Source organism: Primulina eburnea, chromosome 8 (assembly GCF_022965805.1).
Source record: "Primulina eburnea isolate SZY01 chromosome 8, ASM2296580v1, whole genome shotgun sequence".
In the NCBI taxonomy this organism is placed as follows: Eukaryota; Viridiplantae; Streptophyta; class Magnoliopsida; order Lamiales; family Gesneriaceae; genus Primulina; species Primulina eburnea.
This window is the reverse complement of record NC_133108.1, coordinates 2,656,322-2,669,375: the sequence shown is the minus strand read 5'-3', so window position 1 is coordinate 2,669,375 and position 13,054 is coordinate 2,656,322. Positions and strand designations below refer to the sequence as shown.

Genomic DNA, 13,054 nt, shown 5'->3' with positions numbered 1-13,054 from the left:
CGTGTTAGGTTGCCAGCCAGCGTAAACTTTGGCAATATCTTTTGTATGGAATTGTGTTCTAGATATTAATAATTATTTGGGGTGTCTGATTAACTTTTCCATTAAGTGGGGTAATCTTTTTTTATGAGGTGTTCTATGTTAAAGACTCCTGATATGCCCTTTAACTACGTACGTACCCACGTGAGGAGTTGAAAGGTGTCGATTCATTTAAAAAGTTTTGAAAAAACAATTAATTAAAGAACAAAAAGCAGGGGACTATAATTAATTAGAGTTACTTGTAACGATTCCCAACTTTCAAAAGTTTTTGTTGGCAAAAAATTTCATGCCACTTGTAGCTTTTTACTTTATCTGTTTTACTTTAACTGTATCTAAGAAAACGCTGACGCTCTAGCGACGAGAAAGTGAGCGGTTAACACCCAAAAAGAAAGAGATTAGGCTGGTTCCTGAAGAACTTCTGTTTGATGGAGAACAAGTGAATATCATATGGGAGGAACATGACTGAGTTAATTTCGTATTATTGTTTAATTTTAGACATCAGTATGAGATAAAAAAAGAGATATGAAACCATGATCTCAGGTACAATATTGTAAGAACAACACAATGATTGTAAGAAAAATCAAATTGTAAAAGATTCAATTATAGGATATTGGGTTCCAATTTTTCTGTACATGCCCCCTCTAGTTAAGTTAACATGAAAAAGAAAACTAAAAACATGTCCTATATTGTGCAAAAATATTAATCAATTGGGTATTTTAAGATACTTGAATCCCACATATGATTCAAAGCAATCTACCTCATCTCTGAACATATTCATCATTTTAAACAACTCAGTGATCTTCTCTTTAGTTCTTTTCCCACAGCCAACTTGTAGCACAACCAGCAGTTTCTGAAAAGCTCCAAGTTTCACAGCCTCAATCACACCATCACAACTTCCATTTTCTCCAGAGATTAACTTGTACAGAATCGAAATAGATAAATCTGTTGCGGCATCTGATACATGTAAGATCTTCTTTACGAGCAATGGAATAGATAGCGCGTTGTCGTGCACTATGTCCTTTCCCTCTTTTGCGTCGCATAAACGGTCCAAAACCACTAGCGCCTTGTCACAAACGCCTCTATCACCATCAACAAGAAGTTCAAGGATCAAAGGAATCAGCCCCATTTGAATAAACTTCGATATGATTAGGCCACCAGTCGTCTTTTCAAATACCATCATGTGGTGAATAACCACAAGGCATGCCTCTGTTGCTTTCGGGCAAATGGGGACTTCCAAAATCTGGAAGAGTTTTTCTTCAATGCCATCAATTCGCTCTACGCGATCAATATAATCTTGATCTGCACAAACAAGCTCTTTCAATACTGAAATGGCGTTTCGCCTCGTGAGAAGATCCTCCTCGTTCAAAAACAATGCCATGCAATGTAGAGAATTGGTAGATTTCAACTTGGAAATGCCTTCTTGAGTTCGTGGAGGCGCCCATGCCAATGCAGACAAGACTTCTTTGAGCAAATTCTCGTGTATATCGATCGAGAAACGAGTAAAATACTCGAACGAATCTGCCAATGCCGAGCCAATCCCATTTTCCACAAAGCAGCGCTTGTTTCTTTCGCTTTCTTTGGCCAAAATCGTGATCTTGACCGCCAAGTCGACGCACTTTTTCGCATCTCCAAGTCTTGTTGCAGCTACCATTTTCAAACAAATATCGAGTACCTCCAGTCGAGAGATAGGAACTCTAGGTGTTGGAATCCTCTCAACTCCATGAGACTTATTCTTAACACACCAGTCTTGAATCATTTTTCGTAAGATATGATTTGGGATTTGCTCAAAATTTGTCAAAATTTGATTGGTCACGGGGCACCTCACATTCCCGGTATCGATCCATTTCTCGATGCTCTCCCTATCGTATGTAATCCCCGTCAACAACGTGACCGGATCTTTCATCAACTCGAGCGATATCGGGCACCGAAAATGAGTAGGAATGGTGAGTTCAAGATCTACACCAAACCCTTTTGAAACCTCACTTTTTCTTACACTCGCACCACCTCTACTTCTTCTCCACGAGAGGATCATCGTGAAAAATATCAAAGAAGATAAACAAAATGTGTTGATTTATATATAGATGAAACTAAAGTTTGTATGCTTATCAAATAAATGGAGAAAATTTGATGAGAAGTATTCTTTTATTTTTTGCAATTGTGATCTTGATAATATGCCAATGTTTGTACTTTTATCCATGACTCGTTTGATATTTAAGGGAAGGGGAGTTAGGCAAAAACCGAGGGAATTTTGAGAAGCAGACGTTGAATATGTGTTTGAATTGAAAGTATGACTGTTGAATATTTGAACACATGTTCTAATCATTCTATTTTATTACAGCTATGTTGACCGTTGACTGAGTCAGACGGCCAGCCTGGCAGGTAGTTCGCTTACCCTATTTTATTTTATTTTATTTCTATTTCTATTTAGTCACACCAAATAATCGCCACGTTGATGACTATAGATACACTAGATTGAAATATATTTAATGATTTTATTTAAGGAAGAGGGCAACTCGACAAAATAAATTTGATGCGTGATGAAGCCTTTTTCGATTTACCTAAAATAATCTCATTACTTTCAACATCTACTCTTATTTTATAAGGTAAAGAAATAAATGTTTTTGAGATTATTTTAAATAATTCATCGTTTGTAATTTTATTTTATTTCTTTTTAATGTATACATAAATTTTTTTTCATTTATTTTAGAGTGTAAAAAAAAAAAAATACAAAAATCTTGATTCAAAGTATATGAATTTATATTTTATGAACTATTTTGCACTCTTGTGTGTCGGCTTTGTCACAACTCGCATGAATATAGATGGCTAAATGAGCTAAACCTACATTTTTTTAAATTGTACGTTCATGGCAGCTACTAATATAACATAATCAAGATTTGTGAAACCTTTGCAAGCATTTCAGCATATCTTCAAACAGCTGATGAAAGTCCGGATTTTCAAGATCGATAAATTGAAAACTCGGAAAATAATAAAGGCAGGAAGAGTTGACAAGAATTAAATGACATCAAAGAACTGCACAAGAAAGAACAGAGAAAATCAGTCACATAGCCAAACTCGGTTTCACCTTCCGTCAGCTGCTGTGAACGACTCGGCGAATCCAAACGGCCTCGGAGATATGCTTGTCTGCGTGTTATCCAAGCTCGGTAGGACGAAGAAGAGGAGTCCATATGGCTTTCTACCCTCAAATGCCTGCCATTTCTTAAGTGCTTGTGGCAGGGACATATCGAGGTCGATCCCCATATATATCATCCGAGCTTTGATTCGATGGTTTGCAGAGTTCCACCAAAGAAGAAAGAACATTCACAGCATGGCCCATGTCGGGTCTCTGATACGGCTTTCTTGCACAGCATTGGCCGGCTAGCTCAGCGACAGTGCTAATGCTTGCTAGAGTTTCCTCTGTCAGGTCAATTGTGGGGTCAATGGCTTTACGAAATATATCCTTGTTGAGTTGCTTTCTTCGGAACCATGTTACGACTTACGAGGTGCATGATCTCTTCAGGCTGGCTTTTGTCTAGTGCCTTCCGTCCCGAGATAAGTTCCATCAAGATCACACCAAACTATATACATCCACTTTGGTTGTCACCCTACCAGTCACTGTTACACGTGAGAAATTTCAAGTCGATTCAAAACATCACATTTTGCAAACAAGTGAGAAATTTCATGGCTAAAACGGGAAGAAGTTCACCTGCATATTCTGGTGCCAGGTGTCCGAAAGTTCCAGCTACTCTTGTTTCAATGGAAGCCTTCCCTTCCGAAGCCAGACGCACAAACCCAAAGTCTGCAACTTTAGCTCTCATATCATCCCCGAGTAATATGTTAGAGGGCTTCAGATCCCTCTGTATGAAGCTTTGATGGGCTAATCCGTGGAGGTATTCGATACCTCTAGCAACATCCAAGGCAATGATCAATCTCCTTGTCCAATCCAAGGGTGGGTTGCAGCCCTTCACAAACCCAGTTGAAGAGATGGTTACTTAGCGTCCCTTGTGGCATGTATTTATAAACAAGAAGCTTTTCATTTCCATCAAGACAGTATCCAAGAAGGGCAACAAGATGCCGCTGTCGAACCTTGGACAAAACAGAAATTTCGGACTTAAACTCAGTGGACCCTTTTCCCGTGATCACTCCACATTCCATTCTTTTCACAGCAATCTTCATTCCATCGTGTAGTCCTCCTTCGTAGACTGTTCCGAATCCCCCTTGACCCAATATATTATCAGAACTGAAACTATTTGTCACGTTTTTTAGTACTTGAATGGAAATTTCCATGTTTCCGGCGTCAACCATTTGCACTTCACTCGTTTCACTGGCAGAAACAGTATGAATTTCACTAACACCTTCACCGACATTTGATCTAGCAACTGTGATCTTCATACTCTCGTTATCCAATCCTGAATGGCAAGGATGTATTACCATAGCATTTGGACTTTGCACTCTGCTGAATCTCTTCTGTTTGTTCTTGTATAGACAGAAAGTGGCCACCCCAACAAAACAAATGACAAAGAGACCCCAATCACGGAAAACACGACTATCACAATCCAATTTCGAGGTCTCTCACGACCCTTTTCCAAATTATCCCCATCGTCAGATCCAGAATTTGATGAGCCAGCTGAACCAGGGGAAGTTGAGCCATTTCAATTCAAACCTCTCTCATCCTTCCCGATATCTGGATTCCCATTAGTTTTAACAATCATGTTACCCCTGAAACCTGGTATTTTTGCCTGAAAGCTTATTATTAGACACATCAAATTCCATAAGCCCAGTTAGAGTGGCAAGCTGATCAGGGATACTACCAGTAAGATTATTATTCGCAAGAACCAATCTCTGCAGATATTTAAGCGCAGCATAATCTGGAGAAATGGTACCGTCAGCCCCATATTCTCAAAATTTATGACTGTTATGTTCCCATTTTTACAAGTGATCCCCAACCAATCAGCACATGGGTTATTTCCTTTCCTGTTCTCAGAAAACTTTATAGGGTAACCAATCAATTTTACTATAGAGAGCAACAAATCAACTCTAGGATCACAATCACCGGGCTTTGGTAAGCAAAAACTATTAGTATCATTTGTCATATGAACCGAAACAGACTCGTCAAAGTTTCGTATTGCGCCTTTGTCAGGTTAATAACCTTTAATGACTCAAGATTCACCAAAGATACTGGAACTGGCCCCGTGAACAATTGTCCCTCAAACTCAAAGTTCCCAGATTCTTCAAGCACGAAAAATGGGGCAGGGGCCCGATAATATATTAGAATGCAACCAAAGCTCCTTCAAGAATGTCATGTTCTGTATAACATCGATTTTTCCACGAGTTTCTGCCCGTTTAGTCGCAAAGACACGATCTGCTACCCACTAAAACCCGTTGGCAGTTCACCCTCCAAATTATTGAGAGCCAAATGTAACTATGTAAGTTTGTCAAGCCCGGAAACACATCCGGGCCAAGAAAATCCGGAATCGTGCCAGTAATATTAGCAGAATTGGCCGAGAAATTCTGAATAGTTGAAGCATTTCTAAGACTTTGAGGGATTTTCCAAGCAAGAAAAGGATTGCCATTAATCTCAACAGATTGCAAAGAAGACATGCCAGCGAAAAAATCAGTGGGCATGAAACTGAACTAGTTGTTGCTAAGCATCAAGACTTGCAGTGAGCTCAAACCCTTTAAGCTTGGTAAAGGACCAGAAATGTTATTCCACTGGACCTCCAAACGTTCAAGCTGACTCAGAGAAGAAAGCTCCGGAGGGAGTGTACCTATTTTGGTGCCCGATTTGAATCCGGGAGACCCGGTTCTCAGAGCACACGACGTGTTTCCACTTGCAGTAATTCGGATCGAACCACCCAAGTGTATCTGGCGGGTTGAGGCTCTTCTTTAGCGCCAACATTGCTGAGGCTTCATCTGGAATGGTTTGATAGCCCGTACATAGAAATGCTGAAAACAGAAGCAACCCAAGAAATAGAACTGAGGAAAAACCTTGAATCTTTAGCAAAGAAAGTAGCTTCATTTCTGAAAGATCCAGTCTTTTGTTTTCCGTTTGAGAGAACTATAGGATACAGTAGCAAGAGAGCCTTTTCTGGGCTTCTTTTGGGCAGAGGGTCCGCTAAACTGCTGCCAAAGCAGAATTTGCAGAGGCTTCAACAGTTGGCAGGTTTTTAGACGAGCATTGGATTCTTTCAGTCGAAGAGAGAGTAGGGGAGGGGAATACAAGCGAAGCAAGTAAATTAGGACTCGTGATAGAAGGAAAGAAACATTGAGAATGGAGCTGGAGCACATGGAGCGATGGACCCACAACACCAGAAAAGTTTTAGAAAGACGATGCCCTTGGAACAGAGAAATGACGGTGGTAAAAGGCTGGGTAATGAGTGGCACAATGTTATTTTGGAAATCGATGTATCCTAAAACTATATCACGCATCAAATGAGCAACAATAAGTCTTCCTCCTATGATGGACCAAAATATTTAGGCCTCGAAAGAAAAAAAGATTTCTTCCATGTGTGTATATATATGAAACTTCATCAATAGAGTTTGTGAGTTAACTTCAAGAAACATTAAGATTAAATTATTGTTCTCTTTATTTTGCCTGAATAACATGTAGCAACATAGTAATAATAATAATTCACATCTACGGTAATAATTAAACATTGTAGGTGTTTGACAGTATGATAGTTCTTTTCTATCAGTTTCCACCTGTTTGAACTCGAGTCTTGCTAGCGCCCAGTGAACTGAGATATTGAGGCTGTGGCATTAGTTGATCCAGTGGAAATTGAACTATCAGCCAGAAACCTTTTACCAAATGATACAGATGAAGATCTGTTCGGAGTCCTTTTCTGTGGCAAAGAAATATCATTTAGCAACATAACAAGGACTTCAGACATTGTTGGTCTGGAAGAAGAAGGTGACTGAAGGCAAATCAAAGCAATCTCTATTATATTCTTCAAATCTTCAGGTTTATAATCATTTGAGTCCAACGTCTCATCAGCTAGGTTTTCAGGCATTCCGTCCCCGTAGAGCTTCCATGCCTATTTTGATCATGACAATGCAAGATTGGAGTAAATCATAATCATACAATTGAAGCATTTAATCAACGACCACAAATAAATGAATGTGGAAGCAATCATTGCCTCGTCCTATGTGACGGTATATCGACTGAAATGTGATACTTGGATTGTTGTAAAATTCCGCCAACTTAGTGTTTATTATATCTGTAGAATTCGACTAATATTAAATTCGAGGTCGTACATTTTATGTTTTGAGTCATAAACTGGAACAATTGCTAGGACGGGATCGATGGATACAATAATGTATATGCTGGTTTGTGTGGTTGCATAAGCCACATTAAGTTGCACCTTACCAGAAGCAATAGCTTTTGGTAACACTTTATACTCGACCCTACAAGTGCAAACGGAGGTTAGATGGATTTGGAGAGTGCCTTCCTAGAAAGTCCAAAACTCAGCTTCTTCTAACATTTGAGGTATGTGGTATCAAGTTTTCACAGTAACGCAGTTACCTCTTCAAGAAGATATTGAGTGTCAGATTCCATATCAACGTCGCTGCTTCTTCGGCCACTGATAATTTCGAGGATCACAACACCGAAACTATATGTGTCAACTTTCTCGGACAAATGCCCATGAACTGCATATTCTGGTGCTGTGTAGCCCCTGATACATGCATTCAATTTAAATATGTAAGTACTATTAGTTTACAATTCTTGGTTCAAATCTTAACTTTACAACAGGAATGAAAGAAAAAATGTGTCTTTGGAATAAGGTAAACGTACAATGTCCCGGCAAATTTAGTGCTAACGTGACTCTGATTTTCTGGGAGAAGCCTTGCCAACCCGAAATCAGAAATTTTGGCTTGGAATTCATCATCTAGTAAGATATTGCTAGGCTTTATATCTCGGTGTATGATACATACATGATATTGCTCATGCAAATAAGCAAGACCTTTAGCCATGCCAATTATTATGTCTAACCGCTGCCTCCAACTCAGCGTTCCTCTTTTATCACCTTTCATCAGTCAGGTGAAACAAACAAAATTACCGAGTTAAAATAGATTCATTTGAAAAATATTATTACACATACACTAGCACATACCATATAAAAATTTGTCAAGGCTTCCATTTGCCATGCACTCATAGACAAGAAGCAACTCTGATCCTTTGTTACAGTATCCTAGTAATCGTATTAGATTGCGATGATGAACGTTACTTATAAGCCTCACTTCACTTTCAAACTCTGCCTTTGCACTGTTGTTGCTTATGTTCAATTTCTTCACAGCAACAATATTCCCATTTTTCAAGGTGGCCTGTTATGTGACAAAACCTTTCAGTCTATGAAAATAACAAGTCAGGTTTGTTAAAAGCGGTTGCGACAAAAGTACAAAAACAAACGGAATTATCTACATTCATAAGATTGTTACCTTGTAGACCTCACCAAAAGCTCCTTCTCCCAGTTTATTTTCTTTGCTAAAATTGTCTGTTGCAGATTTCAAATCCTTGTAACTGTACACATTTGGTCTTTGCAATTCCATGGCCCCCAATATATTTTCTGATGGAAGAACAAGTTCGGTTATGTATGAAGTAAAAAAGAGGAGAAATATATGAATTAAATGGATCGTGTTCATAAAATGAATAACCTGTTGCTTTTGCCTTTCTTGATAAAAGAAACCATAAGAACAAAGCAATTACAATTAAAACAAGGCCAGCCCCTCCCACCGCTCCTCCAACAATTGATTTTTTCTTGCTTGAATCCCCTGATAGAAAACACGTTATTTAGCGACAAGGAAAAGCATTAATGACCAAACTGGAGAGATAAATCGCATGTCTCAGATTCTTACCACCTCCTCCTAGGAAGGATGATATATCTATTGTCTGATTATCAGCGAAAAAAGGTGTTTCTGAGTATCTAAGAAAACAGGCTGCATCAATAGCTCTTCCATCTGCATCAGGTAAACAGCTTTCTATGTTTCTATACGCGACAGTTAAGCAGTCCTGGCAGCCACTCTGACTGATTGTTTCAGCACATTGTGCTACTCCATAAACTGTTAAATTGCCACCACTCACAACTTCACTTTTAGTTGCTGCAAAATATTTATTGATTCTAGGCGTAGCGAGTTCAAGATCCTGCAACAATGTCTGAGCCTGTGCACTGAATGCAGCTGCCGGAGATGCAGTTCGGTTGCCACATATTTGAACATTTCCAGGAAGGGTGGTTTGATCATAGAAGCTGTTGCTTTCATACCTCAATAAATCAAAGAAACAAGAAGCCAGTGAGAACTTAAAAGATACGCATCTGGTGTCTCTTAAGTTTAAGGAAGTGAGATCAAACTGTATGATCACTGAACTCATTTGTTGTTCATGATCAGCATTTATAGTTTTCTTAATAGATTCGTTTCATAGAATTTTTCGGATTCTATAAAATCCTCTGCAGTGGGAGGAAAACAGCGCTTTGTGCTATGCAGACGTCGTTTCGTCTTTGAGATAATATCAATTCAAAACAAAAAATACACGACTTTCTTCGTGCTGTTTTCCTCCCACTGCAGAGGATCTGGATCCCCGAAAGAAAGCCTGGTACAAAATTGAAGATCAACATAAATGGGGAACATGCTCATTTTCTCAGTACAAGTAACATCTTGTATTTGATTTTTATAAACGATAAGTTGGTGCAAATATTAGAAAGAAGACGCTTGTCTCGATTGTTTAATAGAACGATCAACTCATAATTATTTTTATTATTATTTGAAGGGTAACTATAATTCCGTACCAAGTAAATGCTTTTATTTTCAAATTTCTACTCCATTTAACATTAATTTACCATAATTACTTTCTTTGTAGTTGTTATTTGTTAAGGACGAAAGGCACATCATGGCATGCAAGGGCCATGGAGCCTGAGCCGCAAAGCGCAAGACGAGACGTGCACCTTATTGAAGCAAGACACACATTTTAAATCTTTAAACAAATATATTTATGTTAGAATAATTATATTAAAATATGAAATAATTAAGTCGCAATGTTATTCAAAATAAAAATAATTAATAAGTTCATAATAATTAGTAATATGATTAAAAAATTTCAATTATCCAAATCAAGTTCATCTTCTTCCATCGAATAATCAGAGTCTCCATAACTTTTGAATTTGTATTCTTCTTGGTCTTCATAATTTTCTTGATCAGTGTTTCTTTCTTTCTCTTCATCCAAAAGATGTGAAATCGATCTTTTTATGATTGTTTTATAGGTAGATTTTCTCAACTCGTTCTTCTGTTAAATGGACTTATTCTGATTACTGAGTTGTAGCGTTGAGTTGTTAGGGTTTGGGCTTTTTGGTTTAAAAAACAATTAAAAAAATCACTAAAACGTGCGTGAATGAAATTCTAAAGCTAGTCCAGGCAAACGCTTGAGCTCGCCTTAGTGAATCGTTGAGCTTGGAGTGAGCCTGGGCTTTCCTTAGTGAATCATTACGCCTGGGTTCTGAGTCCTCGTCTGGTGGCACCTCTCGTTTTAAGACGAGAGTCGCTCGCCTTTGACAAGTGATAACTATGACTCTTTTTAGCACTGGTTAATAACTTACATAAATGTTTCAATATTTGTTAGTCTGAAAAAATATATGTCATATCGGGTGAATTTCACACATTAAGAATTCATTGGTATAAGACTTGCACATTTTGTGGAGGATCCACACCAATTCAAAGGTCATAACTATCTTCGTTAAAATTTATCCGATACAGCATAGAATATGTCGTTACCTCGTGTCTCACAAAATCCTACAATAAATTGAGGTATCACACTATAGAACGTTTCACGGTATCAGTGGCTTTGTATCTCACAAAATTCTACGACAAAGTTGATTTCTCCAAGTTGACCACGAGAACGAAATGTAAACTGATAAAAATACGGGGAAGTTGGTCTCAATGATTCTAGAACATAGGTCCAACTTTTGTTTTATTTGCAATTTGCAACCCATACATTATTAAATCACGAAACGCATGGTTAGACGTAATATAATAATTGAGAAATTATCTCGAAAACGACACTCGGTTGATTTTTTTTTAAAAAAAAATAGGTCATTATTTAATCTGTCTATTTCGTTAAATCGTTATAATAATAGATCTGATATCATGGTCATACCAGAAAAATATCTGTAAAAATCAAATTTCAATTTGACTTTTACCGATTTGGAATCGAAATCGCGATTCCCTGTTGCTTTCGTACAGCTGTCTGCCGGCCGATTGTCATCATCGTACGAACTCTTGTCATTAATTCACCGTGAAATTGACTTTTAGTCCTCAATCGTCGATGTTTTTTGTGTTCAGTCCCTGGGTACTTTTTTAGTATCACATTTCCACATGAAGTATACCATATTTTGTATGACATAATACCACAATTTTGTGGATAGGGAGTGAACCCAAAGAAATGTTTTGATTGTTTCGTCAACTTCCCCTTAATTCACACTTCAATTATTAAAAAAAAAAAGGTAAATTTACTTAATCACACGATACGCATATTTATTTATACATCCAAAACTTTTATGATACCAAGTAGGATAATTTATTTATAAGCTTTAAAAATTTTTTTAACATATTTATAAGCTTTAATTAATTAATACCTGGTTTTCTTCGAAGTTATCAATTTGGTTCCATGTGACAATTAACGTTATTAAGATATTTAAAAATATCTGATTTATCCGTCTATACAATGGAAAATTCTATATAATAAATTAGTTCATGATTGAAAAATTAATACAAAAATTTTTGTGTGACGATCACGAAACAATTTCGTAAAACAGATCTCTTATTTGAGTCACTCGTGAAAAATTATTCATGTCAAAATTATTACTTAGTTGTACATATGTGTAGGGTTTACATTTCTCACTGATAATTGATAGCTTAATACGAAAATTCTTCCAACTTTTTCCCAAATTAATTAATTATCATCGACTAGATATTTGAAAGTTACGTAAAACAAACAAACAAACTGATGTTCAATAATTAAGACTTGTGTTTGGATATAAAATATGGATTTAAGTAAGCATTTGAGAGTAGAATTTAAAATTAGTCCATGTTAGGATGAATTGAATAATTCAAAAAATAATTATTTTGGTTTTCAAAACCAAGTGAATTTGTCTATCTGTAGGACTGACTCTTTAATAGGTAATATATATGAAATAGTGTAATATATGTATGAAAAATTCGGCAAGTGATATTGGCTTAAAGGAATAACAAAATACCTGAGGAAACATCCATCATATATGACACGAGCACCATTTGCAGCGGAGCAGTTTCTAATCTGAGCCACCGAGGCATCGTAGCAGGCCAAGCAATCGGCTTCCGACAGATAATTCCTGCATTGAGCCATGGCGTAGACCGGGTCCGACGACCTCGCACGCTGCGCGGTAGCGAATCGTACGCTTCCGCCTGCCGAAGACAGCTGCGTTCTGAGATCGGCGAAAGTGGCGTTGAGGTTGTTGAAGAAGTCGGGTATGCTGGAAGCATTGTACTGGCTGCATCCTTTGTTCAGCAGATTAATCTGTGGATCCGCGTCCGCCACTCCCCACCACGTCGACAGGGCGGAGACCGTCGCTACAAATCGGAGACACCACCGCCACCCTCTGGATTCCATATAGGAGCGAATTGTAACTGAACAGACGAGAGTACGTAGGCTAATTATTAAAATTAGGCGTTATTCAAGATCTCCATTATTCAGGGTTGACAGGGGAATGCCGTTGTCACTCCATATGTCACATTGCCACTGACCAATGAAGAATTATTTTGGTTATATAATATTATTCATCGTGCTTTTGTTGTTTATATTTTTCTATTTTTGCATGCCCCAATTTTCTACAATGTCTTTTTCGTTAAATAAAATATATATAGCACTAGCAGTCTTAAATTCTAGATTTAATATTTTTTTAGATGGTTTGTTACAACACAAAAATGTTTATGAGACTGGTTTAATTTTTATAAGAACGTATCTCGAACTTGATCTAATAATAAAAAGAAAAACAAGTTT

The 13,054-nt window shown here is 37.5% G+C and overlaps 2 protein-coding genes and 1 pseudogene across 2 annotated transcripts; all 3 read right to left on the bottom strand.

Annotated features, from left to right (window-relative positions):
- Positions 1-610: 610 nt before the first annotated feature.
- Positions 611-2,201, bottom strand: LOC140837679 (U-box domain-containing protein 21-like). Its single transcript, XM_073203793.1, has one exon. It carries the CDS (start codon positions 2,066-2,068, stop codon positions 740-742), a length of 1,329 nt encoding a protein of 442 aa, XP_073059894.1. The 5' UTR covers positions 2,069-2,201; the 3' UTR covers positions 611-739.
- A 715-nt stretch (positions 2,202-2,916) lies between these two features.
- On the bottom strand, positions 2,917-6,067 carry LOC140838384 (receptor protein kinase TMK1-like; annotated as a pseudogene).
- Positions 6,068-6,596: 529 nt separating this feature from the next.
- On the bottom strand, positions 6,597-12,796 carry LOC140838385 (cysteine-rich receptor-like protein kinase 2). The gene is made up of 8 exons (XM_073204641.1): positions 12,273-12,796; positions 8,887-9,290; positions 8,686-8,802; positions 8,470-8,597; positions 8,145-8,355; positions 7,826-8,057; positions 7,556-7,706; positions 6,597-7,067 (listed from the first exon to the last, which is right to left on the bottom strand). Exons 1-8 carry the CDS (start codon positions 12,662-12,664, stop codon positions 6,756-6,758), a joined length of 1,947 nt encoding a protein of 648 aa, XP_073060742.1. The 5' UTR covers positions 12,665-12,796; the 3' UTR covers positions 6,597-6,755.
- Between the last annotated feature and the right edge of the window lie 258 nt (positions 12,797-13,054).

Excerpts from the sequence above, each read along its gene's own strand:
- LOC140837679 (XM_073203793.1), bottom strand. The coding sequence starts at position 2,068 with ATGATCCTCTCGTGGAGAAGAAGTAGAGGTGGTGCGAGTGTAAGAAAA.
- LOC140838385 (XM_073204641.1), bottom strand. The coding sequence starts at position 12,664 with ATGGAATCCAGAGGGTGGCGGTGGTGTCTCCGATTTGTAGCGACGGTC. Across the intron at positions 8,356-8,469 it reads CTTTTGGTGAGGTCTACAAG|GCCACCTTGAAAAATGGGAA; the intron begins GTAACAATCTTA and ends GTCACATAACAG. Across the intron at positions 7,068-7,555 it reads CTCAATATCTTCTTGAAGAG|GCATGGAAGCTCTACGGGGA; the intron begins GTAACTGCGTTA and ends TGATCAAAATAG.